The 27498-nt window shown below is 45.2% G+C and overlaps 1 protein-coding gene across 2 annotated transcripts in view; it reads left to right on the top strand.

The window, feature by feature from the left end:
• Nucleotides 1-3823: 3823 nt before the first annotated feature.
• The window catches only part of LOC137421561 (uncharacterized), an 86967-nt gene continuing 63292 nt past the window's right edge, over nt 3824-27498 (top strand). The window contains exons 1-2 of one of the 2 annotated variants that reach the window (XM_068107749.2): nt 3824-4205; nt 10769-11019. In XM_068107749.2, the coding sequence (XP_067963850.2) occupies nt 10780-11019 (240 nt within the window). In that variant the 5' untranslated portion in view covers nt 3824-4205; nt 10769-10779. Of the gene's footprint in view, nt 4206-9290; nt 11020-27498 lie in introns of both variants that reach the window. The other variant, XM_068107739.2, reaches the window with a different exon arrangement.

Raw genomic sequence — 27498 nt, 5'->3', positions numbered from 1 at the left:
CTCACTTGGTCTGGCAGCCATATTGGATCAAAAAAAAAAACCCCTTCAAAAACAGAAGAGTTGGCTCGCATCAAGTTGACTGTGCAGGGTAAGCGTTCTATGAATACCATGTAGTTGCTAAATTAATGCCATCTCATGAAAGTAGTTTGCACAAACCCTGAGTCGAGTTCCATTCTGGTTGTCTTGATATTAAGGTCTTGTTGGAAGGAGAGTGCTTCTCTCAATCTGGAATGATCCAGAATTTCCAAAGCCACTTGGAAAATCTAAAGAACAGTTCATGCATGATTCAAGCTCTGCTGTTCCAGCATCACATCTGGTTCTCCTGGATTCTGTATAATATAAAGCTCTCGGCATTATCGGAATGTCCTGCAATGAGACCGAAACACAGATTGGTCGCTTTCACATCGCAGGCAGGTCTGTGGTCTTGCTTTTCTTTTTTCAATGGATTCTCTGATATTTCTCCCTCTGATCTCTGTTCTATGACCCTCCCTAGCAACTCCAGGATGCACGTATGCATGCTCTTCAATTGCAGGCAGGTCTGTGGCCTTCTCTTTATTTTTATTTTGAAGCAATTGGGCACAATCAGCAAGGGGAATGAACTCCAGGATGCACATGCTCTTCCAGTAACCCCCCTCCTTGTTTAACTTCCAAAATCCAGGCTGATTGTGCACCCAACGTGTTTGTTCCTCACTTCTCCTGACTATAGGACCGTCTTCCAGGAGCCCATTCTTTCCCTTTCTTCCCACCAGGCTTTCAAGCGGGCACTGCACTGCCACCCATGTCATCCCTCATCATGACCCATGATCTTTATTAACCCTTGCTAACCCAACCCACTTGCTGGTTTTAATATTTTCTCCCCTCCTTTATTAATTTCCTGTTTGTTCGTTCCCCTTGTTGATTATTCCCAATTGCTTCACTGCTATCCCACTACAAGTTCAATATTGCTCGTCCATTAGATTCACTCTTGTAGAAAAAAGGCGATGGGATGAATAGAACAGATTATGGTTTTGGATTGGAGGAGGGGGGTTATCCAAGATGGTGGTGCAGAGAAGATCGAGAGTGAAGGATGCGATTGAAGAGATTGTGGAAGTTGGTCCCACCAGTGGGGAAAAAGAGGAACAAATGAGTGGAGGTGAGCACTGATTCTGGATCTTTGGAAAATTGACTATCGGTGTGTCGTCAGTTATTTGCGCCAGTCTGTGCCAAACACTTCCCCCTCCCTCTCAACCCCACCCCCCTGCCCCTTCTCATAAAGAAAAAATACTTGGTAGTTGCCAAATGGGTAGTTGACTTTGAGCATGGATGAGAGTCCATTGAAGATTATTCCAGGTCGGGCAATAGTGGTCCACACTGTTGTCCAGGTCAAGGCATTAATCGTGGATGATCCACGTCAAGGTCGCCACATTAACCACAGAAATTATATATGCCTCTGCTGCTGAAGGCCTTGTGTTTCCGGGTTGTCCGGCTGTCCATGCATGATGAACTTATTACTGTGATAAGTTGTGAACTGGAAGATTTTTTTTCTTTTTTCTTTTTTACTGAATTTGGTACAAAGGTGTATTATGATGCAAAGATGAACTGATTACATTTTGGGGGTTAAGGTCATGTGACCTTTATCTGAAAGTAGTAGATTTTCGTTACCACCATAACTTGTGAACCAAACCGTTAAAGTGATTTTGACCAAACATGGTACAAGTATGTGCTATGATGTAAAGATGAATTGATTATATTTTGGGGTCAAAGGTCATGTGACCTTGACCTGAAAGTAACGGATTTTCAACACCGTGGTGTGTGAACTGCTGAAGCTATTGCGACCAAATTTGGCATGACTATTGACTTTAATACGAAGATGAAATGATTAAATATTGAGTTCAAAAGGTTAAAGGCCTACTACGGTTAAGTGCCCTTTAAATGAAAATCTGTTGCTGCAATCAATACCTTATGAACCACTCAAGAGAGTTCAAACATACATGAAGTACAGTATGAACTGTATGTAGGCCCCTACTACGAAGATGAGCCAATCCAATTTTTGATTGAACAGGTCAAAGGTAATGTGCCCTATGAAAATTATTTTGCAGACCCGTGCTTTTTCTGGTCTTCATCAATGATCTCTCTGACTCTCTTGAAAATCCTCTCTATCTCTTTGCTGATGACTCCACTCTCTGCCGCTCCATTCCTCATCCCTCAGATCGGCAGTCTGCAGCCTCCTCACTCTCTGCAGACCTGGACAAAATCACAGACTGGGCAAACAAGTGGAACATGTCTTTCAATCCTGACGAATCTCACACTCTTACTATGTCTCTCCGAAAAGACCGACTGGACAACCCTCCCATCTACTTTCTCAACAATCCTCTCCAAGAAGTTCTGTCACTCAAGCTTTTGGGTCTCACGATCTGCCATGATCTTTCTTGGGAAAAACACATTTCCAAGCTGGCCTCCAAAGCCAGTCGCCGACTGGGCATCCTCCGTCGTGCAAAGTCCTTCCTTGGCACACCTGAGCTCCTCACCACATACAAGGCTTTCATCCGCAGCTCAATGGAATACTGCTCTCCCCTTCTGGGCTGGTGCTCCTGCCTCACACCTAGCTCGGATTCACGCTGTTGAAACCAAAGCTTTCAGAATCATTGGAATCTCCCGCGATGAAGCTGATTCTAAGGGCCTTTCACTCACTCTCTCTCTCACCGCAGGCAAGCAGGTGGTCTTTCTGTCTTCTACCGACTCCTTTCCGGCCTAGCTCCTCTAGCTCTCTCTGTGCTCTGTCCCCCAAATATTCCTTCAGGTCGCAGAAGACCTGCCAGTAACACACTTTTGGTGAAATTTCCAAAATCAAGACTCTCTGCTCACCTTCACTCCTTCATTCCTCTTTACTGCCACCTCTGGAACAAACTCCCTCACTCTCTTCAATCCCACTCCTCCCTCCAGGTCTTTAAAACAGCTGTTCACCACCATCTCTTATCTTCCCACATCCAAAACCTTGATCTCTTTTACCTCCGTTAATTCACCCCAGATCCACTTTTTTTGAAATACCGACTTCTTTCCTGGAAGTTCTAGCAGTGTCCATGTGTTTTATACCTCTCGCACGCCCCCTCCCCCCTGCCTTCTCATGCCTCCTTCCCCCAAGCCCTCTCCCTCCCACAGATCTTCCGATGTCCCTGTTCTCTGCTGTTATACTTGTGTGCTTCCCTCTCTCTCCCGCTCCCTTTATTGTGTGTTTTGTGTCCGTTTTTTTTTTTTTTTTTGTGATTGATGTTAGCTTTTACATGAGCCTCGATCTTTTATACAAAAAAATAATAATAATAATAATAACGTGTTTATAAGCCTCTGATATCTTTTCTCTCTCACTCAAGGGATCTTTGATTTTCTATGTCACCTTTAACTAAGATCAAACGTAACAGTGGGTTGACATCTAACGTGGGTGGAGGCATATCCTCCAAATGTAACAGGCATACATTAAATTCAACTTTATTGTTGAAAGAAGCACGTGGGTTTCTAACAATCCGGGTAGTGTGAGTCATGGCGGTGTAGTTAGCGATTGTCCGACATTTTGAGTGCTTGTGGGGGCTTTACCACCATTTGCTGTGAACCTTTTCTTATCATTCTGTTTGAACTTTGAAGATATAAATGACAAAGCCTTGAGGAACATGTACATTCCTTGATCCTGATTTTGTTCGCCGTTTTAACGCTATTCATTTCCATCCAATGGATTTGTTGCATTTAGCGCGAATCTTTGGAAGGTGTATGAGTACGAATCCTTAATTCACCCCGATAAGTAAAAACGTTTGAATTGCGAAATTATGAACGAGGTTCTACAGTAATAATTTTTAGGCCAAATAAAGTTGATTGCCGACCCTCGGCATTTTGTGTGTAAGAAAAAATGTGTGAGGAAAAATCCATTCAAACATACAAAGGAAAAAAGAAAAGCAGGTCGAAAGGTGATAATGTAAGCAAAATGAGCGTGTAATCGAACGATGAGGTGGAGATGGTCGACGCATTTAAGAAATAAGAGAGAAAGAGAAAGAGAGTAATGGAATATGGCGACAGTGTGCATCAGTGCAATGTTGGTACAATCGCGCTCTTTATTCCGATCCTGTTTCGAATGAACCGAGTATTGAGAGACATGTGTTGGGTACGAAAGTCGAGCTTCGCAGAGTGTACACGTTGAGATGCCTCGGCGATCGCGTTGAGACGGTGCGACGAGACCACAGGTGGGTTTCCTTGTCGCAGCCTCATCTGTGCTGTGGCCTGTTGTCTTCCCCGAGCACACGCACATACATCCCTAATGTTTGCTTTCCCGAATTCTTCCCTTTTTTTTTAAAGCTCTCCACCCCCTGGGCCCTCGGCCAGATGCGAGAATCGAGCATGTCTCTCCTCATTCTTGTCCAATGTATCACGCACTTGTCCTCACCTCGTCTCAAGAATGCTTTTTGTACAGTGTTTCGCTTTTATCTTTTTTATCTTTTCTATCCTCCGGGAAATTTTCCTGTGAGTTGGAAAACGAATCGGGAAGAGAATGCCAGTTGGGACTTGGAGTGGGGACGTCGAGTCATCGCGGGTGTAATGCGTACCTGTCGTCGCACGCGACGGTCGCAAGAGCGGTCTGCGACGAATCTATTGTGGACAATCACAATGCATCGCAAGCGTCTATCCTGATCACGGCCTGGATTGGTACTCTTAAACACGCACGACTGCTTTGTGATGGGTTGCGGGTATGTTTGTATCTACCTTGTTGCACATGCCTGAAGAGACGTCGCACGCGACGGTCGCAAGAGTGGTCTGCGACGAATCTATTGTGGACAATCACAATGCATCGCAAGCGTCTATCCTGATCACGGCCTGGATTGGTACTCTTAAACACGCACGACTGCTTTGTGATGGGTTGCAGGTATGTTTGTATCTACCTTGTTGCACATGCCTGAAGAGACTTCGCACGCGACGGTCGCAAGAGCGGTCTGCAACGAATCTATTGTAGACAATCACAATGCATCGCAAGCGTCTATCCTGATCACGGCCTGGATTGGTACTCTTAAACACGTACGACTGCTTTGTGATGGGGTGCGGGTATGTTTGTATCTACCTTGTTGCACATGCCTGAAGAGACGTCGCACGCGACGGTCGCAAGAGCGGTCTGCGACGAATCTATTGTGGACAATCACAATGCATCGCAAGCGTCTATCCTGATCACGGCCTGGATTGGTACTCTTAAACACGTACGACTGCTTTGTGATGGGGTGCGGGTATGTTTGTATCTACCTTGTTGCACGTGCCTGAAGAGACGTCGCAAGCCATGTCACCATGGGGCGAATGACCTCTTTTGTTCCCTTCATCACGTCGTTTGTATTGTTTACTATCAGGTAGCACACAAAAAAAAGGAAGAAAAGAAATTTTCTGAACAATGGACGAAAGAGCCGATTGGTCTTCATCTTCATGAAAGAAAAAGCTGCCAACATATTGTCAAAACGAAAAGGTTGTCATCTGTTTGATATTGTGTGTCATGCGATTCATTTTGTTGTTGCATTCATGTCCGAAGGGATGGTGTGGAGGTAGCGCGCTCGCCCTTGAGCTGTCGAGCCTGGATTCGATTACGGAACCCCGTCTACGAACTGCTACAGGTGCCGTCCTACAGATGCCAGGTGTCCTGTCTGAAAGTGCAAGTCAGTGGACTTTCAATCTCTCAAGGGGTTGGTGATTCCCGAAGAATATGTGAGTCGTCACCGGCATCCTGGACAAAGTGCGAATGTCTGCCCAATTTGCCTTCGGTCGAACGCCATGCTTGGCCAGCCGGTTCGTGAAAGGCATGGGCCAAAAACGAGTGCCAATTGAGACTTTCAGATATCGCGGTCATCGTCGAATCCATTTAATCGACTACCCTTCACATTCCATCGACGTTTGGCCTGGGATTTGAACACCGCACAGGTACCTGACCAGAAAACAATGCATCCGGTCCAGAAAACCAATTTTGACGTTTTGTTGCCGGAGGGGCGAGGACGCGTGACCGTTGCACCACAACATGCAATGCTTTGAAATTGACCATGTTGAGAGGCTTGGGTGCAGCTGTTCTTCCACAGTATTCCATCCCATTGGATGCATGGTTCGATCATCTGTGCTGTTGCTACCAACCCTTCTGGACATCCGATCTGTCTAATAATGGATGAAATCAGCAGAACGCTTATCCGAGGTATGCTAACCGCCATCAAAAGCAAGGAGAAACTGACATATCGGGCAATAGCCCTTCGTCTGTGCAAATGAGCCTGGAACACCAGATTCCCATCGCTTCTTGTGATGGTTAGCATTGCTCGATCAACAGTGTCGTAATTCCATCCATTGTTCTGCCTCTCTGTCGACACACATCCACACTAGTCTTTGAGATTAATACTCGCTCCTCGTTCTGTTCTTTCTAACGATGTTGCAGATTCTCTCTGTTGAAGGATTTTTCCATCGACTTTGAGTCAGGACTGGCATTGCCTGTTGGTCTCACATGGCGCTCTCCATGGTGGAATTGGTGGGATATGGGGATCGTGAGCATCTTTATGGACATGCTCATTCCCTGACGACAGCTGATCATTCCTTATTGAAACTCCATCGACCACTGGGACACGACGCTCTGAAACCCTCGAAAGGAGGTTGTTCTCGGATTCTGCCATTTTGTCTCAAATCTGCCATTCTTCTTGTTGAAGAGTATATATTTAATTATTTAGGGGATGGGGAGTATGAAAGAACCATGTTTAGGGATTTTGGATGCCAGGTCAGCAGAAGAGCTCCTGTAGGTCATGCATGAAGTATGAGCGAAGCAGTTGTGTCCCCATGTAGTCGCGTCCCCATGTAGTCGTGCTAGAAAGGATCATGTGCTGCGGCCCTAGATTTGGTCATGTGCTGCGGCTCAGGTAGGGTCGACTCTACTATCTCCATGTAAAGTGCCATCTTATCATTACACGATGATGACTTTTCATAACCGTATTGTTATTTTCTCAAGAAATTGGAAATTGACCGGATTCAGTTTAATAGGCGGGTGTGTAATAGAAGCCTCTTCTTCTTCATTAATGGCCACAATGATTCCCATGTTTTTGTGAAGTTGGCATGGAGAAGTTTTTTGGTTCAGATCCTTCATGAAGTGGCTGGCCAGGACTCACGCTTGACTGGGCAAGACTCGTGCTTGACTAAACAGCAGGAATTTTTAATTTGGCCATGGTGCCAGCGATAGCTCGCCTACTCTTTGCGAAGGGCACTGTGGGATGCTTAACGTCCACCAACAAATTCCAGCAGACTAGACGCCCAGTTTAACGTCCACCCAAGGGGCGGCACACACATTAATGAACCCTTGCCATATTAACCCCTTGCCATATTCCTGCGGACCCCCTTGCATACCCCCATTGACGTCCTCCATATTGGGATCTACTCCAGGTGGTAAGCTCCTCGAATTGTGATGTATGTGCTGTACACACTGCTCGATTACAATATGGTTGTTGTTTGTGGGAATATTTTCAAATGTTTGCATCATAAAGTCAAAAGTACCAGCCAGTGCCATTTATGCTGTGTAAACATTTTTATTGTAATAATAATCTATAACAATTGTGCTTGTTTATTGGAATGGTGCTTTCAATCTACACTACCGGTCAAAAGTTTTTGAACACCTCAATTTTTCCAGTTTGTATTGAAATTTAAGCAATTCAAGTCCAGTGAATAACCTGAAATGGTACAAAGGTAAGCAGTAAACTGCTCAAGGTTTAAAAAAAAGTTTAGGTTCGCAAAAATGGGAAAATAATGTAAATTGCACAGTTGTATTGTAAAAAAAAAGGCCTTCTTCGGGGAACAAGTAATGGGTTAACAACTTACAGCTGTTCTACAGCAATGTAAGTAAATGAAGCCTTGAAAGTTGATTCAAACAATTCCTACAGGTGTCCCAACCTCTGCTGATTACTTGATTACAAACCCCCTGTCTGTATAAAAGCAGTATTGGAACAGACTGTTATTGCACCCTCTGAAGCATTATTTGGACAATATTGCACTGCAGGAAGTAGTATGTTGGAAACTGGAGGAAACTCTGACAGGAAGAGGTCTGGCAGACCCAAAGCCACAACAGAATCAGAAGACAAGTTTCTGAGAGTCAACAGCTTGCGTGATAGGCGGCTCACAGGACAACAGCTTCAAGCACAGCTTAACACTGGTCGAAGTAAGCAAGTCTCAGTTTCAACTGTGAAGAGAAGACTTTGAGCTGCAGGTTTGACAGGTTGAGTGGCAGTAAGAAAGCCATTGCTAAGATGGCAAAATAAGAAAAAGAGGCTTGCCTGGGCCATGAAGCACCGCCAGTGGACTACTGAAGACTGGAAGAAAGTCTTATGGACCGATGAATCAAAATTTGAAATCTTTGGTTCATCACGCAGGGTTTTTGTACGCCGTGGAGTTGGCGAAAGGATGGTTCCTCAGTGTGTGACACCAACTGTCAAAAATGGAGGAGGAAGCGTGATGGTCTGGGGCTCTTTTGCTGGATCCAGAGTCGGCAACTTGCACAGAGTGACTGGCACCCTGAACCAAAAGGGCGACCACAGCATTTTGCAGCGCCATGCAATACCCTCTGGTATACGCCTAGTTGGTCAGGGGTTCATCCTACAGCATGATAATGACCCTAACTAAACACACCTCCAGGCTACGTCAAAACTACCTTCGAGGAAAAGAACAAGACGGAAGGCTTCAAATCATGGAATGGCCAGCACAATCACATGGAATGGCCAGCACAGTCTCCAGACTTAAACCCCATTGAGCTGGTTTGGGATGAATTTGACATAAGGGTGAAAGCAAAGCAACCTACAAGTGCAACACATTTGTGGGAACTTCTGCAACAGTGTTGGGAAAAACTTCCCGAACAATATTTGATTTCCATTGTAGAAAGAATGCCACCAGTGTGTTCGGCGGTTTTATCTGCAAAAGGTGGCTACTTTGCTGAGTCCAAAACTTAATTTTAATTTTGTTAAACAAAATGATTCTATGATTTCTTTTTTATCTACAATTGTTTATTTGTTCTATGCTTAATTTCAGAGTACATTGAGACATTAAACTGCGCAAATTTCAATAAAAACTGGAAAAATTGAGGTGTTCTAAAACTTTTGACCTGTAGTGTATTTCCTTTTGATTGTCCTGCTATTTCTTTATTTCTTACCCTCTGCCCTCCAGTTGCTTTCCTTCGACATTCCATCTGCTCTTTGTGCATGCTCCTTTTTACCTTTGGGCAACTATTCTTTTGTTACTTTTCATTCTACTTACATGTATTCTACCTGTAATCTCTTTCATTTCCCCAGGTGGTCTCGGCTCCAGATGCATCGGGCTAAGGTCATCACAAATCTTGTGTCTGCACCTTGATCCCAAATCTCATCCCTTGAGCTTCTCCTGCAATCCCTTCTTTGGGCGTGATCACCAATCGTGCACTTTGTTTGATTGCCAATCTTTTTTTTCCCTACACTTTGCCAATCACATCTCATGGCTCAACTCGCAAAGCTCTTGTCTACATCTTGATTGCCAATCCCGGCTTGGGGTCTGATTAGCGGTCGCTAATTATCCTGACCAAAAGGGACCTCGTAAGGGTGGTTTGTTTTGCTTCTTCAAGTGAGAATGGCTCAGCTCTGCACCGCACTCACACATCCAACGGTTACTACCACCATCACAACAAATACGGATCCCATTCCTCCTGACATTGCTGACGCACAGTCTGCAACCACTACGTTGGTCACGACCGTGCCTCTCGTCACCGATACGCACGCGACAACCACAATCTCAAACATCGAGAACCCACCTGCCATTACGACACATCCTGCTATAAAGAGCAGCGACGCACACCACTATACCAGTGCAATTGATACAACCACCAATTCACTTTCTGCCATAACTACCTCCGGACATCCCACTACTAGTTCAACACTTATTGGCTTGGACACATTTTCCAGTTGGCCCGGCCCACACAATGAGAATGCAGAAACGCTTCCTTTCCTTTCCACACACCCCATTGAGAGCACTCACCTTCGCCACAATTGGACTGCACCACAGCCAGAGCTGGAGCCGCACTCGTATGCCCAGCCACGAGCTCCACCACAGACACAGTCTGAAATTGATTCGTTCTCATACACACAACCTCACCCACAGTCAGAACTGGACACGTTCTCGTACACGCAGCCATATACGCAGGAGGAATTGCACTCGCACACATACTTGCAGACAGATGTGGAATCGCACACGTATACACAAGCACAAACCCACTCGGAGATAGAGTCTCACTCCTATGTTCAGTCAGAACTTGGCACTCACTCGTATGCGCAGCTGCAAACACAAGCAGAGCTGAACTCTCATTCATACTCGCAAGCAGCACTTGAACCTCACTCGTATGCACAGGTGGAGCAGGAAACACATTCCTACACACAACTACACACACAGCCTGCACTCGAGTCACACTCCTACACACAACTACATTCACAACCATTTACCCAGTCAGAGCTTGATATGCACTTGTACGCTCAAGGAGAGTTAGACGCACACTCGTACGCACAGGCAGAGTTGGAGTCGCATTCATACGCACAGGCACACACACTGCAGGTGCATTCGTACACGCAGTCTCGAGCACTTTCTACCGCAGAACCGCTTTTTATGGAAGGATCACATGCTAGTTCCAGCCTGGACCACGATTCGCTCCACGAATCGCTGCAAGAGCCGGACCTGAACCAAGGACTAGCCTCACACAGCAATAGCGATGCACTCTCAGGCTCTTTTCTTGGTTCGGTGCCTGCAGTTTGGGACCAAATGGATCCTCTTGTTGACGGAATCTCTGAGGCCGAATCGGACCAATTTGGAACGGATGTGGTGCGGCCACGTACGAGCCGGTCACCTTTCTCCAGATCGGGAACAGGTTTCTGTGGCAGCTTTCCTGGACACTATGGGCCAACGAGAGGCGGTCGTGGTCCAGGAAGTCTTTCACCTTCATCTCATTTACCTGCTCAAGAAGGCCAGACCCCTGGTCCATCCAAAAGGGTGGCAAGGAAGGTAGGGTAGTTTTACTGCACATTCTCTTGGTTGCTTTGTGGTTAATTAGATGTTGAACATCATGGTTACAGTATTTTGGAGGTAATTGAAAAATTCCTGCTGACGATTCCAATGCCTGCTTCTCTCACTATGTTGTCACTTTTGTTTCCATTTCCCTTGCCTTGTAGAGCAATGATGTAGGGGGTGGAGGAGCTGGAGGATGGGAAGGGGGAGGAGGATGGGAAGGGGGAGGAGGATGGGAAGGGGGAGGAGGATGGGAAGGAGGAGGAGGAGGAGGATGGGAAGGGGGACGACAATGACAATGATAATGGGAAGGGGGAGGAGGATGGGAAGGGGGACGACAATGATAATGGGAAGGGGGAGGAGAATGGGAAGGGTGGAGGAGAATGGGAAGGGGGAGGAGAATGGGAAGGGGGAGGAGAATGGGAAGGGGGAGGAGGATGGGAAGGGGGAGAGGGATGGGAAGGGGGAGAGGGATGGGAAGGGGGAGAGGGATGGGAAGGGGGAGAGGGATGGGAAGGGGGAGAGGGATGGGAAGGGGGAGAGGGATGGGAAGGGGGAGAGTGTGTGTGTGTGTGTGTGTGTGTGTGTGTGTGTGTGTGTGTGTGTGTGTGTGTGTGTGTGTGTGTGTGTGTGTGTGTGTGTGTGTGTGTGTGTGTGTGTGTGTGTGTGTGTGTGTGTGTGTGTGTGTGTGTGTGTCCGTGTTTATTTCCAGAGCCTATCGTTTTGTTTTTTTAACCTCTCGAGCTTTTGTCATAAATTTATAGCTCACCTGGAACGTAGCTCAGGGGAGCTTATGCGATGGGGCGTCATCAGTCAGTCAGTCAGTCAGTCAGGAAGTCCGTCCGTAAACACTTGAAACCTCTTCTCCAAAACCGCTGATGGGATTGCGACCAAATTTGGCACAAATGCTATTTGTTGTGTTGTGACTAAAGTTTATTCACGGCATGAAAAAACAATCGGGGTCTAAGGGGTCTACCGGCGGTCAAAGTGTATCCAGGTTTGACCTCCAAAAATAGGAATTTGCTTTTTCCTCTGAAACTACACACACTATTTTGATGAAACTTTACCACAACCATAATCACCCGTGATGTACCAAATTTTGCTCACGGAATTTAAAAAATCTGCCTCTGTGGGCTGCTATGGGGGATTGCCCCCCACAATCGGTATTTGCTTTTTTTCTCAGAACCTACACACACAATTTGGTTGAAAAGTCACCACAACCTTCATCATCCGTGATGTACCAAAGTTTGTTCAAGGTATGGAAAAATTGGGGTCTGAGGAGGTACACGGGGTGGGTTGCCCCACAAAATAGGTATTTATTTTGTTTGTTTGTTTAAAGTCTTATGGTTATGTTAGTATGATTCCACATGCTTCCCTTTCTTCTAGCAACCATTTACATTATTTTACATACATTTAGTCAGTGCAGTATACTGTTTATTCTTCCAGATGAGCACCAGAGGTATTGCCCTTATGTTTCAACAAACCTTTATTGTGAGAATATGGAGAAAATAATAAAAAATTGGGTCAAACTGTTAAAGGGCAAAGTCATAGTGACGATAAATAGTCATATTAGCCCCACCGCAGACACCCCGCTTTTTTATCACTTCCGCATTTCATTATTTATTTGTTCAAGTTCAAAGCAGTTGTGGATGGGCTTTGAATTTTGAGATGCTTTCATGTTAAAGATGTGTACAGGTCTGTTTTGTCCTTGTCAAACTAGGCCTGGGTCCAGGGCAAATGGAAAAGCGGTTTTATACATTAACCCAGACTGATTATTTTAATTTGGCATTTGGATAATTTTTTATTTAAAATAAAAATAGGGGCAATATCTCTGGTGCTCACCTGGTGGAATAGAGCAGTATACGACACTGACTAAAGATATTTTAAACCAATTTCAATGGTTGCTATAAGACATGGCAGCATGCAGAATCATACTAACGTAATCAACAACAACAACAACATGCATTTTAAGGCCATTTTCACTGCTAGAGCGGGAGTTAGCCTTGCGGTCCCCATGACAATCTTCTCCATTTTGCCCTATTTTCTGCATCTCTCCTTGTTAACCCCCTTGCCCGCATTTCTTCCACCATCTTTAGCCAAGTCTTTCTCGGTCTTCCCCGTCCTCTACTTCCTTCTACATTCATTTCCATCACTGTTCTCAACCAGTCACTTTCATCCTTCCTCAACACATGACCAAACCATCTCAACCTGTTCCTCTTCACAGCATCAATCACAGGCTCTATTCCCATCATATTTCGCAATTCATCATTTGTCTTCCTCTCGCTCAACGATACTCCGCACATCCACCGAACCATTCGCATTTCCACCCTTTCCAGCCTTCGTTGCTGCTCCACATTCGTGACCCATGTCTCGCTCCCATAAATCATAACACTTCTCACACATGCTGCATACACCTTTCCCTTCAGCTTCAACGACACTCCCCTCCTCATCAGCACGCCACTCAGTTCCCGAAACTTCTTCCATGCACATCTCACTCCAGCAACCGTTGCCGAGTCTGATCCACCTTCTCCATTCAGCATGTCTCCGAGGTAGCGAAATGTTTTCACACCTTCCAGCTTCACGCCGTCTCCAAGATCCAACTCAACATTTCCTCCATCTGCAGCTCCCTCTGTGCTGTTATGTGCTCCTCCCCGACCCCCTGGTCACGGTGTACCTCCGAGCCCCGAGAGGAGTCACGGCAGAAAAGTGTGTTATCCTGTGTCAAAAATTAATGGTGAAACCACACCAATTGTTACCAACAAACAAATATTGTATTAAAAATCACACAAGAATAACAATACAACAATAATAGCAATCAAAAGTACAATCAATGTATATCTTATGATGGTACCATCAGCTAGTATAAGGTAACTCACTGTGCTCCAAGTGAGTGAAAAAAAGAACATTCCCCAATGTCTCTATATTCCCGTCTTCAAGCTCAAAGTTGATCCCCTCCAGCGATCGTCAGAGCAATGTCGAATCGAAACCAGAATCCCATTCAGATGACGGGCCCAGTCACGCCGCCAAAACTGCACAAAGGCGTACGCGGCCAAAGCAGCGCAAAGAGTCACGCGGCCCAACGCTGCGCAAAAGCGCACTCAAAGCGACTGGGAAATCACACCCTCTGGTATGGATGTTTTACAGCTCCAAATCGGCGAACCTCAGGTTTGCCTTCAAAATCCGCGTTGCACACACACATCCCAGATAGACGTCTGAATGGTGAAAACGGCTGACGCAAAGCAAAGACCTTTCGCGATGAGCAAAGCGCACGAGTCAAAATGGCCGACGGCTCGTTCTCGAGACGCAACGACCCGACGATGATTCCTCGGAATCCAACGCCAAACCTGACACGCAGGTTGATCAGTCACAGCTATAACAACTCAATCGCAGGAATCCTTTTTCCCAGGAAACCCAAAGTTCACTCATGACTCTTGCTCGACAACATTCGATCCAGACCGCAAAGCAACCAGCTTCTTGTCCGACTTTACTTCGCTCTGCCTTTTTTCTCTCCTCCTCTTCTTCGTCTTCCGGTTCCTGTTTCATTTAAAACCTTAACCTTTTATCTTTTGAAAACAGTTCATGGACAATATACCTTTTGAAAACAATAATAGTACATGGGATCAGAATTATTTACAGTGGATGCAAAACCACAACAACGGAAGTGACGAATCCGTAACAGTGCACACCTTACATTTGAATGTAGCTGCCACACTGGTTAATGACCCTCTCAGACCACTACATTTTTGATGAACCCACTCGGAGCACATTGTACATTGAATGGAGTTCACTCCGACACCCTTCCTGCACACAGCACATGGCCACTTCCCAGTTCTTTCCACCTCACCACATGCTTTACCACTTGCCATCACCTTCGTCTTTCCTACATTCACCTTCAGACCTTTTGTCTCCATACATTCCTTCCACTTGTTCATCTTTTCCTTCAGTCCATCCATACTTTCCGCAATGAACACCAGATCATCTGCATACAACAACTCCCACGGTAAACCCTCCTTTACGTTCCGAGCCAGCACCTCCATCACAGCTACAAATAGTAGTGGACTTAGTACCGACCCCTGATGCACTCCCACCTTCACCTCAAACTCACCACAGTTCCCGTCCTTCGTCCTTACAGCTGTGCGCGCTCTTTTGTACATTGCCATCACAACTCTGATCAACCATTCCTCCACTTCTAACTTCCTCAATGCCCATGTCAATACTTCGTGTGGAACCCCATCGAATGCTTTCTCCAGATCAACAAACCCAAGAAACAACTTCTTCCTCTTCTCCATGTACTTCTCCTGCAACTGCCTCACAATAAAGAGCGCGTCTGTCGTTCCTCTTCCTGGCATAAATCCAAACTGCATTTCGTCGATCTTCACCTTCTTCCTTATCCTCCTCTCCAACACCCTTTCCAATACCTTCATTCCATGCTCCAATAACTTTATCGCTCGGTAAGAGCCACACTCCAGAGGGTCACCTTTCCCCTTGTATAGAGGGACGAGGGTACTCAGTTCCCAATCCATTGGAATGCGACCTTCTTTCACCACCAGATTACAGATCTCTGCCATTCTCTTCACACCCCAACTTCCTGCTGCCTTCAACATATCTCCCACAACTCCCGTCGGCCCTCCCGCTTTTCTACTCTTCATTGCTTTTATCGCTTCCTCAACTTCCTTCTCAGTTATCTTCTCTGCCGGTCGTAAAACTGGGTTACTCTCTATGTTGCCATCCCATTCATTCTCTGTATTCAACAGCATTTCTATATATCTTTTCCATCTTCCTTTAATTCCATCTGGGTCCACAACGATTTGTCCCACTTCGTCCGTCAAGCAACTCACCCCCATCACATCACACCTCTCTTTCGCTATCTGCTTTGCAATCCTGAATACCGCTCTCTGACCCTCTTCCGAATCCAAGCGTTCTCCGAACATTTTCCTACATGCCTCCTGTGCCTTTGCTACCTCTTTCTTTGCAGCCTTCTTGGCTGCCTTATAACTTTCATGCTCTGCTTTTTCTGCTCCCGTAGCCTTCGCCTTCTGCCACTCCTTGAACTGCTTCTCTTCTCGTCAATCCTCTTTCCAACTTCATCATCCCACCACCATGTTTCCGAGTGCCTCGGTGGTCCTTTTGTCCATCCACATACCTCACCAACGGCTCCCAACAGACTATCTTTCATTGACATCCAACCACGTTCGAGCTCAACCACATCATCCTCTACCCTATTCAGCCTCTCTTTTAATGCCTCCCTTACTGTCACCTCTTTCAACCTCCACACCTTCATTCTCGGTTGGTACTTCACCCGCCGAGCTCTCCTCGCACCTTTCACCCTTATGTCGCAGACAACCAAGTGGTGCTGTGAAACAGCCTCCTCCCCTGGGATCACCTTTGTGTCCCGGAGGTGCCCCCTATCTCGCATACGCACCATCAGGTCGTCAACGGTTGTCGTCGACCCACCTGACGTGTATGTAACAAGCTTATTATCCTCTTTCTGGAACTGAGTATTACAAATCAACAAATCAGCTCCATCAGCAAACTCCAAAATCCTTTCACCTTCTCCATTTCTCACACCATATCCGTAACCCCCATGAACTCCCTCAAAACCGTCCATACTCCTTCCCACATGTCCATTTAGGTCTCCTCCTACCACAACAACTTCCTCATCTTTCACGTTTTCCATCAGCTTCTCTATCGTACACCAGAACTTGTCCTTCTCTTCATCGCTCCGACCAACCTGCGGAGCATATCCCGAGATGACGTTCACCAAGAGCTTTCCAATCATCATTTTCACCATCATCAACCTATCACTCACTCTAGTCACACTCACCACACTGTCTACAAACTCCTCAGAAAACAGGACACCAACACCATTCACGCCCTCCAGGCACCCTTGCCACACAAACTTGTATTTCATACTAACGTAATCATAAAACTTTAAACAAACAATAAAATAAAAAAAACTCTTTTGTGGGACCGCCCCCAACCCCCACACCCGGTATACCTCAGACCCCAATTTTTGTAATGCCTTGTACAAACATTGGTACATCACGGGTGATGAAGTTTGTCGTCAAGTTTCATCAGAATTTCATTTGTGGTTTCTGAGAAGAAAGCAAACACCGATTTTTGGGGGAAACCCCCCATAGCAGCCCACAGGGGCAGATTTTTTTTAATGCCGTGAACAAACTTTGGTACATCACGGGTGGTGAAGGTTGTGGTAAAGTTTCATTGAAATAGTGTGTGTAGTTTCAGAGGAAAAAGCAAATGCCGATTTTGGGGTCAAGCCTGGATCTACTTTGACCCCCGGTAAACTCCCTGAGACCCCAACCTTTTAAAAAATACTGTGAACAATCTTTCGTTAGTCACAACACAACAATTATCATTTGTGCCAAATGTGGTCACAATCCCTTCAGCGGTTTCGGAGAAGAGGTTGCAAATGTTTACGGACTAACGGACGACGTGCCATCGCATAAGCTCCCCAGAACTACGTTCCAGGTGATCTAAAGAACAAGAGGTTTGTGTGATTAATTCCCCTTTGGAAGTTTTATTATCAACACATAAAGGGATCTGTTTCTTAAAATCTACACAATTTTCTTTGCTGATATAAAAAGAATAATAAAAACTTATTTAACTGCCATGAAGAACTGCAAGTCTATTTTTTTTTGCTTTTATATGGTTTCATCATTTTTTTTTTACCTCCACCACCGAAGGTGGGCAGAGGTTATGTTTTCATCTCTGTCTGTTTGTTCATGTGCAGGAAATCTCAAAAAGTTGTGGACGTATTCGGATGAAATATGGTGGAGAGGTTGTGGGTGTGTGACAATGAGGAATTGATTGGATTCTTTTAGTGTGGGGCCCTATGTAATCCCATGGGATTTTTTTTTTCTTTCTATTTTTGTATACAAGATCGAGCCTCGTGTAAGAGCTAACATCAATCACAAAAAGACAACAACGAAAGGACGCATAAAACATACAAGAAAGGGAGCGGGAGACGAGATGGGGAGAGAGAGGGAAGCGCATAAAGCACAACAGCAGAGAACAGGGACAACGGAACATCCGTGGGATGGAGAGGGCTTGGGGGGAGGAGGCATGGGAAGGCGAGAGGGGGTGGGGTGGGAAAATATAAAAAACATTGACACTGCTGGAACTTCCAGGAAAGAAAAAAGTCGGTATTTCAAAAAAGAGTGGATTTGGGGTGAATTGATGGGGGGGGGGGGGGGGAAGAGATCAAAGTTTTGGATGGGGGAAGATAGGAGATGGTGGTGAACAGCTGCTTTAAAGACCTGGAGGGAGGAGTGGGATTGAAGAGAGTGAGGGAGTTTGTTCCAGAGGCGGGAGTAAAGAGGAATGAAGGAGTGAAGGTGAATAGAGAGTCTTGATTTTGGCAATTTCACCAGAAGAGGGTTACTAGCCGATCTTGTGCGACCTGTAGGAATATTTGGGGGACAGAGCACAGACAGAGCTGGGAGAGCTAGGCCGGATAGGAGTCGGTAGAAGACAGAAAGACCACCAACCTGCCTGCGGTGAGTGAGTGAGAGGCCCTTGGAGTTAGCTTCATCGCGGGAGATTCCAATGATTCTGAAAGCTTTGGTTTCAACAGCGTGAAGACGAGCTAGGTGTGAGGCAGGAGCACCGGCCCAGAGGGGAGAGCAGTATTCCATTGAGCTGCGGATGAAAGCCTTGTATGTGGTGAGGAGCTCAGGTGTGCCAAGGAAGTCTGTGATTTTGTCCAGGTCTGCAGAGAGTGAGGAGGCTGCAGACTGCCGATCTGAGATTTGAGGAATGGAGCGGCAGAGTGTGGAGTCATCAGCAAAGAGATAGAGAGGATTTTCAAGAGTCAGAGAGATCATTGATGAAGACCAGAAAAAGCACAGGGCCCAGAACACTGCCTTGGGGAACTCCAGCTTGAACAGGAAGGGGGAGATGAGAGAAAGCCATTCAGGGCCACACGTTGATTATGACCAGAGAGTGGAAGTCGTCGTTAATTTGCTTGTTAATTCTTGACCAGTATTATTATTTTATTCCTTGTAGTATGTAGATGTGAAAGAAACATGGTGTAATTTTTTTCTTATGGAAGTTAAAGGTACATTGGAAATGTTGAGTCATTGTTTAACCGTAGACTAACATGGCCAAGAAATTAAAGTGGTCATCTTTAAAATCACTGGAACATAGGCATGAAACATATGCAATTATCAAACTTTGTCAGATCTGTTGAATGAACTCGTTCAAAAGTATCTAAAGGTATATTGAGTGTCGGCATAGACCAAACGAGTCGTATTGATAGGAAAATATCACAAATTTGTCACCTGTGTCTATGGATATTTTGTAATAACTACCAAACATGTTTACGTTTTGTTGTCATATTAAAGACATTATATTCATCATAGCTACTGTGTAGGTTCTGCAGTTGCTATTTAGAGTCACTATATTAACAGTCCTCATTCACATCTTCATCAGATTAATCATGACGTTTCATGGGACGTGTTTAGGCACTTTTCATCCTTTGCATCACATGCTCATGTTTCGGTACATGCCAGGTTATGTTTCCTGCAGGAGCGCGATGATGAAGCACACACATGCTTACACCACAGCCACATTTCACCAGCTCACAGCAAGAACAAAGACATCAATGTCAGGTGACATGATGTGCACAGTGTCCCCTTGCTGAGAAGTGTATCGGGCATGTAAAATAAGTACGATGTCTGCTTCTTCGTGGTTGCTCAATGCTCATCAAATGATCTACATCGTGTAGAGTCTGTGACCCAGGGTCAAATGGGTGTGATTGTGCTCCATTCCTTGAAGAAACTACAAGTGGATGTCCTTGTTCAAAAATGTTTGCTGAGTACACTGTGAGCACATCTTTGGTCTTGTTGCTGCTCAAGAACCTCTTCAGAGGAACCTTCATCTTTGTTGAGGCTGTCATTTCATATTCATGTGTCATCTTTGCCATAGCACAGGTATCTGTTCCGTTGCTTCAAGGACTGTGGGACATCATATCGATCAAACTCGAGATGTCATTGGCTTGTTGGTGCTTCTTGGATTTTTAGCTCTGCTCCTTTTGTGGCCCTTCATGTGGCCTTAACGTTCTGGGGATGCTTTGGAGTTCCCTTCCTGCTGTGAAGGAAGACTTCGGGATGTGTCTGCACTCGGCTTGTCACCACCTTGTGGGGTGCTTACAAATTATCCTCATCCGGTGTGTGTGTGAATGAGAGTTGTACTCATGGCACCATAGGTTATTGTCTGTCGTTAAGTTTATTACTTGCAAAATCGAAGATTTTTCAAGTATATTTACCTTCGCAAAAGCGGAAGGTTATGTTTTGATCGCTGTGTATTTATTTGTATGTCTGTGTGTGTGTGTGTGTGTGTGTGTGTGTGTGTGTGTATGTTATTCGCATAACTCAAAAAGTATTCAACCGATTCGCATGAAATTTGGTGGGATGATAGGTTATTATCCGGGAACCATTTGATTAGATTTTGGAATCGATCGGGTCAAAGGTCAAGGTCAAGGTCATGAAAAGGTCAAAATCGTCTTTTTACCATAGCGCGGTCAATTTGTGTCCAATTTGTATGAAACTAATGCCAAAATGTTCAGAATTCAATGCCCAATCTTGTGATATGCGACATGACACTCTGACGTCATAACCCTTGTTAGCGGTTGGGGGCCAAAGGTCAGGGGGGGTCACGCCCTTGCAAAATGTGCGGTTTTTAAAAAATCATAACGCGGTCAATTCGGATCCAAATTGGATGAAAGTAGATGTGTCATTCTTATGTGTCATGATGTTTTCGACTGTTGGTGCAATTTGAAGAGATGAAAAACAGAACATATATATATATATGCATATTTTACAGTTGTAAGGATGCATGTAATAAACTTGGATTAGCAGCCGTAAACATGGTTCTTTCCGTGCAAATCAACGGGACTATGGCACAGTGACAACGAATCAGCGCCGAGATCTTGTAGTCATCGAGTGTCATTCCCTCGAATCTTGCTACACAGATCTTGTAGTCTTTTATTTTGGCAACAAAAGTAGCTGCGGCGAAGGTATGCGCTCTACCGAGTGCCCGTTCTAGTTGTCAGTTGCGTTTGTGGTTCTGTCTGCTTGTCTGTTTGTCTGTTTGTCTGTCACCGGCCTACAGGTCACAATTCGAAACCGATCGTCACGAAACTTCACCAAGTTGTATAGGTCATCCCAATTGAGAAGCCTATTGTTTTTGGGGTCAAAAGGTCAACATAGTCCAAAGGTCACCAACTTTGCCAAATTTCTAAAATCCTCAATTTTCATCCGATTGACTTGAAATTTGAAGAGAACTTGCATATCTGGTCACTGAATTCAACCACCAAGTATATTTGAGGTCAACATAGGCCAAAAGGTCAACATAGGCCAAATTTCTAAAATCCTCAATTTTCATCCGATTGACTTGAAATTTGAAGAGGACTTGCATATCTGGTCACTGAATTCAACCACCAAGTATATTTTAGGTGAACATAGGCCAAAAGGTCAACATAGGCCGAATTTCTAAAATCACCAATTTTCATTTGATTGACTTGAAATTCTAAGAGAATTTACATATATGGTCACTGAATTGGATTCAACTATTTTAGAGTTGGATTCAACTACCAACTATTTTTCATTCAACTATTCTATTTTTCAAATTGGATTCAACTACCAACTATTTTAGAGGTCAACATAGGCCAAAAGGTCAACATAGGCTTAATTTCTAAAATCACCAATTTTCATTTGATTGACTTGAAATTCTAAGAGAATTTACATATATGGTCACTGAATTGGATTCAACTATTTTAGAGTTGGATTCAACTACCAACTATTTTTCATTCAACTATTCTATTTTTCAAATTGGATTCAACTACCAACTATTTTAGAGGTCAACATAGGCCAAAAGGTCAACATAGGCCAAGTTTTTAAAATCCTCAATTTTCATCCGATTGACTTGAAATTTGAAGAGGACTTGCATATCTGGTCACTGAATTCAACCACCAAGTATATTTGAGGTCAACATAGGCCAAAAGGTCAACATAGGCCAAGTTTTTAAAATCCTCAATTTTCATCCGATTGACTTGAAATTTGAAGAGGACTTGCATATCTGGTCACTGAATTCAACCACCAAGTATATTTGTGGTCAACATAGGCCAAAAGGTCAACATAGGCCAAATTTCTAAAATCCTCAATTTTCATCCGATTGACTTGAAATTTGAAGAGGACTTGCATATCTGGTCACTGAATTCAACCACCAAGTATATTTTAGGTGAACATAGGCCAAAAGGTCAACATAGGCCGAATTTCTAAAATCACCAATTTTCATTTGATTGACTTGAAATTCTAAGAGAATTTACATATATGGTCACTGAATTGGATTCAACTATTTTAGAGTTGGATTCAACTACCAACTATTTTTCATTCAACTATTCTATTTTTCAAATTGGATTCAACTACCAACTATTTTAGAGGTCAACATAGGCCAAAAGGTCAACATAGGCCAAGTTTTTAAAATCCTCAATTTTCATCCAATTGACTTGAAAAGTGAACAGCATTTGCACATTGAGTCACTAAATAGGGAAACTAAATGTTTTTGAGGTCAAAAAGTCAAAGGTGAACTCAAGGTCAACCTTACAAAATCATTATTCATCTGAAAAATCGACACTTTTCTTCCTGTTGACCCGAGCTTTGATCAAGATTGTCATTTTTAATCTTGATGAAATGGATAATTTGCTGTATCAATGGAATTTTTTTTCTTGGGGGTGGGGGGTGGATTTTGCAAGTATCGTGCTCCTCTTGACGTCGTCTTGTTTTCTTATTGTTTGTCTGTCTGTTCTTCATGTTATTATTCATCTGTCTTCTTGGTGTTTCAATAAATTATTCTTACGAGCAGAGTACCCGCCCCATGGGAAATCTTGTTCCAAGCATGCAACACATTCTTCTGGCACATCTTTATTTGGGCGGTGTGCAGACAACTGATAGTTTCCTCAATTGCTCCCAAAAATAAAACAAATAACAAGGGTTACATGTATGACGCAAAAACATGGCTACTGCATAAATAATTCAAAACCCCTTGCTGCACTGGAAAACGAGGAGACAGGAATGCTGTGCTGTCAGGAGTGGGGACTTTTGCAATACCCGCTCCCACCTGGAGGCGGCGCTACACTTTGCACATTTACAGAGATAATTTGCGTCCCCTCCCCCCAAGACCACCGACAGATAAAAACACCTCTTTTGTACTAGACCCGAATTGGGGTCATGCTGATCCTATGTAGCAAGTCTAGATGTAATGTGCCCAGAACTGTTGGAGTAGCACGACAAACAAACAAACAAACAAACAAACAAACAAAACAAAAACACACACTGGTAAGGATTTAATGTGCATGTGGGAATAGCGGAGCCAAGTGAAGAGGAGTGTGTTGGTAAAATTGGTTGGGGAACGAGGAATAGAGAGGGTCGAGAGCTGGGGGTGAGGAATGGGATGGCCATATTCAAAAGTGAGAAAGCCACAAGATTACCTATAGGAGTGGACAGCATGGCACAGAACAAGATTTTGTGGTGCTAAGGAAGCAACAGTTATGGAGGGTTAAGGACTGCAAGACAGTGGTGGGAGAGCATGTTACCCCCAGCATAAAGCCTGTTGTATTTGTGTTACGGATGAAGAAAAGGAGGGAGGTTAAGAGTAGGGGTCGGAAGATTATTAGGTGGGGGAAGTGTTTGGGGTAATGTAGTCGTAGAGAATAAGGGGAGGATGGGGGCCAGGTATGAGCAACTTTGCGAAGAAGCGGAAAGTTTGGAGGAGGAGTGGACAAAGTACAGAGAAGCGTTTAGGGGAATTGCAGAAGTTTTGTGTGGAAGGATGTCAGGAAAGAGTGCATCGTTGAGGGATATAAACCAGGTATGGTGGACAGAGGAAGTAGCAAAGGCATTTGGTGAAAAGCAGGTTTGGAAGAGGAACAAGAATATCCAGGAGAGGGGGAGGCAACCGGATGCAGGGTTGCTGCACCTGTACGGGTAAAATAAGAGGGCAGCAAGGAGAGCTGTGGGTCAAGGCAAGGAATTGTATAGAAGAGGAGGTTTATAACAGGTTGGAAGAGGATGGTGGGAGGAAGATGACCTATAAATTGGCTTGTGACAGGGATGAGGATACTAAGGACATGAAAGGGGTAGAGGGGCGTTGATTAGGGATATTGGCTGGAGGCGGGTGAGAGAGAAGCGGGCAGTATTGAAGGTGTGGGAGGATATTTCAAAGAGCGGTGAGGAAGCTGCAGCTGCCATATTATGTGGAGGGGAAAGTGTAACTGGTGGAGAACACGGACGAGGAGGTGCAGACAGCATTGAAGAGGATGAAGAAGGGAAGAGCACCAGACATTGATGAGGTGTGCACAGAGATTCTAATTGCAGCAGGAGAAGTTGAAGTCAGTTGGATGAAGAGGCTGTTGAATGTTTGTTTGAGAGAGGGTTAAGTTCCGGAGGATTGCAGGACAGGGTTACTTGTGCCGATATGAAAGGTGAAGGGAGATGTTCAAGATCTGGGGAGGTACAGGGTCATTATGCACCTAAGTCATGTCATGAAGGTCCTGGGTAGGATTCTTGATGGGAGGATAAGGAAGAGTTTGGAGATTGCAATCAGAGAAGAGCAGCAAGGTGTTTAGAAAGGGTAAGTGGATGACGGATGGGATGCTCATGCTGAGACAGCTGGTGAAGAAGAGGTTGGAGGTGCAAGGTGAAATGGCATTGGGCTTTGTAGACTTGGAGAAGGTCTACGACACGGTTCTGCGAGAGATGGTGATTGCGATACTGAGATGGATGGGAGTGCCGGAAGCAGAAGTTAGGTTGGTGGAAGGGATTATACAAGGGTACGAAGGGAAGAGTTTTGGTTGGTCCGAGGATGTCGGAGGAGTTCAGTGTGACGATCGGTTTGAGGCAGGGAAGCCCATGCATCTTTATCATGGTGATGGAGTTAGTAAACTTGAGGGGTATTCTGGGGAGGATGCTGTATGCTGACAATCTGGCTGTTGTGGTGGAGAGTGGGTGGGAAATGCAGGAAGTACTGGGGAAGGCATTTGAGAGACATGGACTAAAGATGAGTATGGAGAAGACTGAGGCTATGTGGGTCGGCAGCAGAGAAAAAAACAGAATATCAGGTTAGAGGAGAAGGAGATCAGACAAGGAAATAGGCTTTAGTATCTAGGGGGGAACAGTGACCGGGGATGTTAAGTCGGAGGCAAAGATGTGGAGGAGGAGTCAGGTGTGTGTGATATCGTGGAGGAGGGAGTAATGGCAGCCAGAAATATTTCAATGGAATTGAAAGGGAAGGTTCTGATGCCATGTGTATTGATGGCCTATCTTTACTGTCTGGAAACGATGGTACTGACAGAGAGACAACAGAGGCTGCAGCTTTGCAAGATCTGGGTGAGGAGGATTGCGGGAGTGAAAAGGGTGGATAGAAGGAGGATGGATGAATTGAGGGAGGAGATTGGTGTGCAGATGTGCTTGACTGGGAGATTGGTGAAATGCCGGCTGAGATTGGCTGGACACTTGGTGTGAATGGGGGAAGGGAGAATGGCAAAGAGAGCAGATAGATTGTGGGAACGAGGTAGGAGGAAAAGAGGAAGACCGTGGTTGAGATGAGAAGATTGTGTGACGAGGGATACTGGTAAGGTGGAGGTGGTTGGCGAGTGGAAAGAGTTGGCTTAGGACGGTGAGTGGAAGAGTGTCGTCCTCAAGGCAGGACGGAAGCTTGGTGCCATTGTATCTTACCCCTTATAAAGGAAACGAAGAAGATCACGTATCATTTTGGTCTTGTATCTCAATGGTGAAGAATCACTTTAGAAATCAAAAAAATTGTATCTGGATCTTTACCAAAATTGAATCAATTTGTTCTTGTCACACACCCAACCAGGGCCAACCTGTCCATCAAGTTTCATCTGACTCCATCCATAACTTTTTGAGATATCCTGTTCAGACAATCAGACAGACAGACAGGTCAACAGGAGTGAAAACATAACCTCCATCCACCTTCGGTGGCCGAGGTAGTAACTGTCATGGTGTCAGACCATATTCAGTCATGAAGCTGTGTAAAGCATTTGGCATACGCCTTATTAATTTAGCTATCCAGCAAGTGTCTTTGGCGGTTACCACTCAGAATCCAACACCACTCGCAAACAGACACCCACCTGTGCATTTTAGGAAACTACTGGCTGTACACATGCAGGCACCCATGTTGTACACATGCAGGCTGTACACATGTAAAAGGAATATCTTGGTCTTGCAAGAGAAGTGAGTGGAGCGTGCCTGTAAGATGGGCTCCTATTGGCCATGCGCACGCATGTGTGATAGTGCCCCGGTGAACATGCCAATGACGGACCGGATTGGCTGCTGCAATTTGCATAGGCTTCCATGATTGCCTGGTGCCCCGGAGTAGGCGAACCATGGCCTCGGAGGAGGTGGGGCGTGGAGGTATTACAAAAGCCACAGTGCTGGGGATTCATGGGATTTTTGGCTCGTTGGTGCTTCTTGGCTTTTTGGCGTTGCTCAATTTTGGGTCTCTTCGGCCTGATCTGGCTGGGGATGGTTTGGAGTATCATTCCTGCGTGTCCTTGCCTGCTTACTGTGGAGGCAAACCATGCAGGGGCTGCATGCCTGTGGCCTGTCACAGGCCAGCTTGGAAATGTGGTTTTCCCAGGAAAGATAATGGCAGATAGGCCCAAATGCTTGAGTGACAGAACTTCTTGGAGAGGATTGTTCAGAAAGTAGAAGGGAGTCCAGTCGGTCTTTTCGGAGAGACATAGTGAGAGTGAGAGATTTGTCAGGATTGAAAGACGTGTTGCACTTGTTTGACCAGTCTGTGATTTTGTCCAGGTCTGCAGAGAGTGAGGAGGCTGCAGACTGCCGATCTGAGGGATGAGAAATGGAGCGGCAGAGAGTGGAGTCATCAGCAAAGAGACAGAGAGGATTTTCAAGGGAGTCCGAGAGATCATTGATGAAGACCATAAAAAGCACAGGGTCCAGAACACTACCTTGGGGAACACCAGCCAGAACAGGAAGGGGAGATGAGAGAAATCCATTCAGGGCCACACGTTGCCTACGACCAGAGAGGAAGTCCGCAACCCATGCGTGGAGATTTCCATGGGTACCATAGGAGGAGAGTTTTGTGAGCAGAGCTGGGTGCCAGACCGTATCGAAGGCACGTGATATGTCAAGGGAGACAGCTCTGATTTCCTGTTTGGCATTGATGACCTCCCTCCATTGTTGAGACAGCAGAAGCAACATGTCCAGAGTAGAATGACCTGGTCTCAATCCAAATTGATGATCGGAGATCAAGCCATTGGAGAAGAGGAAGGATTTGAAGTGAGGGGAAACTTTGTAAGTGAAGGGAAACTGGGACGGGGTTCTTCTTCTTCCCTCCATTTCCAGATTATTCGAGCCCACGAGCCATGCGTGGAGATTTCCATGGATACCATAGGAGGAGAGTTTGGTGAGC

Source organism: Myxine glutinosa, chromosome 1, assembly GCF_964187855.1.
Source record: "Myxine glutinosa chromosome 1, kmMyxGlut1.1, whole genome shotgun sequence".
NCBI lineage: Eukaryota > Metazoa > Chordata > Myxini > Myxiniformes > Myxinidae > Myxine > Myxine glutinosa.
Note: the sequence above shows the minus strand (reverse complement) of the source record. Positions and strands in the feature narration are given on the sequence as shown.